Source organism: Octodon degus, unplaced genomic scaffold (genome assembly GCF_000260255.1).
Source record: "Octodon degus isolate 3935 unplaced genomic scaffold, OctDeg1.0 scaffold00006, whole genome shotgun sequence".
NCBI lineage: Eukaryota > Metazoa > Chordata > Mammalia > Rodentia > Octodontidae > Octodon > Octodon degus.
Window position 1 is genome coordinate 31,366,880 of NW_004524582.1, and position 2,222 is coordinate 31,369,101.

At 63.2% G+C, this 2,222-nt stretch overlaps 1 protein-coding gene across 1 annotated transcript in view; it reads left to right on the forward strand.

The window, feature by feature from the left end:
* Positions 1 to 1,935, forward strand: part of Trmt44 (tRNA methyltransferase 44 homolog) — a 17,682-nt gene extending 15,747 nt beyond the window's left edge. Inside the window, 1 exon segment of the mRNA XM_023699933.1 lies at positions 1,320 to 1,935. Coding sequence (XP_023555701.1) covers positions 1,320 to 1,549 — 230 coding nt within the window. The 3' untranslated portion in view covers positions 1,550 to 1,935.
* The last annotated feature ends 287 nt before the right edge of the window (positions 1,936 to 2,222 follow it).

The following is a 2,222-nucleotide window of genomic DNA, read 5'->3' on the forward strand; positions in this document are numbered from 1 at the left end:
CCCAGGATGTTGGGTGCTCAGAGGGGCTGGCACCGAGCCGCCTTGCACTGTGGGGTGGTGATGGCCGCCATCCTACCTGGGCCCCTGGCTGCTCCCTCTGAGGGCCCCTCTCCCCTCGCTGTCTGTCGAGCACAATGCCAGGCTTAGAAGTCCCCCTGGCTCCTTTTTCTGGAGTCTGCAGGCCAGCGCAGGGTCTCGGCATGGAATCTGGGTCCCAAGTCTGCGTCTGGGGCCAGCTGCCAGCTGTTCTGTGGAGAGGCCACACTGGCCCTGCCCATATGGGGTCCGGAGGGTCTGAGGCTCCCCAGAAACACAAGTCGCGTTCTGGGCTCTGATAATGGCCGTCCAGCTGAGCACATCCAGCAGAGACCTGAGGCTGCCGGCCAGGGTCAGGCTAGGGAAGACCAGCTCGGGTTTATAGGGAGGCACCTCAGGCCTCCGGGCCGTCCCTAGGCTCATGGAGGCAGCTCTCCCTGGCTCCTTCGTTCGGTGGATAAAGATAGGAGCTGACTAGTAGCTGTTTCCCACAAGGGACAGACACAGTGAGGCCTCATCCCTGCACCTTCCTGTGGGGCTGCGTGGCTGCCAGGCAGGTTCCCTTGCATCACACCTTTCCCGTGGCACTATGGACTTCATGGGCTTCGCAACATGAAAGGCTAGAGGGAGGCACAGTGGCTTGGCCTGACACGGTCCTGGTGCCCCGGAGCTGCCTGCCCTGCTCCCTGGGCCCAGCTTCACAGTCAGCTGGCGCTTGGTTCCCTGTGCTGTTGCTCTGTAACTTCCCACCTGTGTACCTGTGGGCTGGTGTCTGCCATGAGGCTCCGCAGGCCCCTCTTGCCCCTCTGTCGCTGTTGCTGCTGTGGGTACCCAGAGGGTCATCTGGTGGTAGATCTGTGAGCCAGGGCACCATATGCTGAGGGTCCCTGCACGCTCCCTCCCTGTTCCCCTTCAATGCTGAGTGGTCCAGACCAGCGCCTGGCCCAGGTGTCCCTGTACAGGCTTTATCCTGGGTCCCTGGTCAGGGACCACAGCCTGCAAACATGGTAGCCCCAGGTCTGCTGGTTCACCTGGAGGGTCAGGGCCGCAACAACCAGCCTGTGCCCCGCTCTCGTATTGGCTGGCTCCAGGCAGGGTCTCCTGGGCCTGCCAGAGGGACTCTTTCCTCCCCTTCTACGGGTGCCTGCTCCCCCAGCCTCCCTGGCCCCTTCTGCTGGTCCCCACCTGAAGTACTCTTGTGGGCCCAGCCTAGGCCCTGGCCCACTGGTGGCATGGATGTTTGGGGTGATCGCTGGGCCTGTGTTCTTTGTTCCACACCTCAGTTCTGGATGGCCGAGTCCACATCCGTGACTGGCGGCGGCAGCTGCAGAGGGAGAAGCACTCAGAGGCCAAGCGGGGACCGAGCTCGGAGGCCTTCAAGACCCGCGCCTGCTGGTTCTTCACGCACCACCCAGACGGCTGCGCACTGCCCTCCGCCAGCTGCCCATTTGCCCATGGGCCTCAGGAGCTGCGACCACCCCAGCCCCCCAGGAAGAAGAGGCAGTCCCCGTGAGCCGCCCTTCACTCCCCAGCTTGCTGACCTCACCCACGCAGGCATCCGAGGCTCGGGACTCCCCCTTCTCTGGGTGGTGACCTCCGGATGTTGGGCGCTGAGGGCTCGGCCCGCTTCCTGAAGGGACCTGGAGCAGAGTGCACTCGGGTGCAGTGCCGTCAGCCTCCCAGGCCCTGCGTAGCTGACCACGGAAGCTTTCTACTGCAGTTGGCCCCGAGCCCCATAGGGCCGGACAGCGATGCGGTGCCTCCTGGGGCTCTGTGGGGTGGTGTGAACTGGGTTGTAAGTGAACTCACCCTGCCTCCTGTGGTCACATCATGGGCCTGTTGGTGTGACTGTCTGTTCACTTTGGGGAAGAAGCCCTGTGCTTTTCCACTTAAAGTCATTTCCACAGTCTTGCCCAAGAGCTCACACTCATTCCACGCCATCCGCTGGCTCTGTGCTGGGCCTCCCTAAGGCCGCATCTGTCCCTGATGAGGGCAGACTCCATGTCAGTGGGCTGAGGAGGATTTGCTTGCTGCAGGTGCTGTGGGCTCCTGGAAGTGCTGCCCCAGCAGGATGGCTCAGGCCAGCACAGAGGGTGTGAGTGTAGGGGAACACAGCTGGAAAACCGGGGAAGCTACCACCCAGGGAGCCTCTCCTGCCTGGCCACTGCTGTGTCCCGGGCCCACCT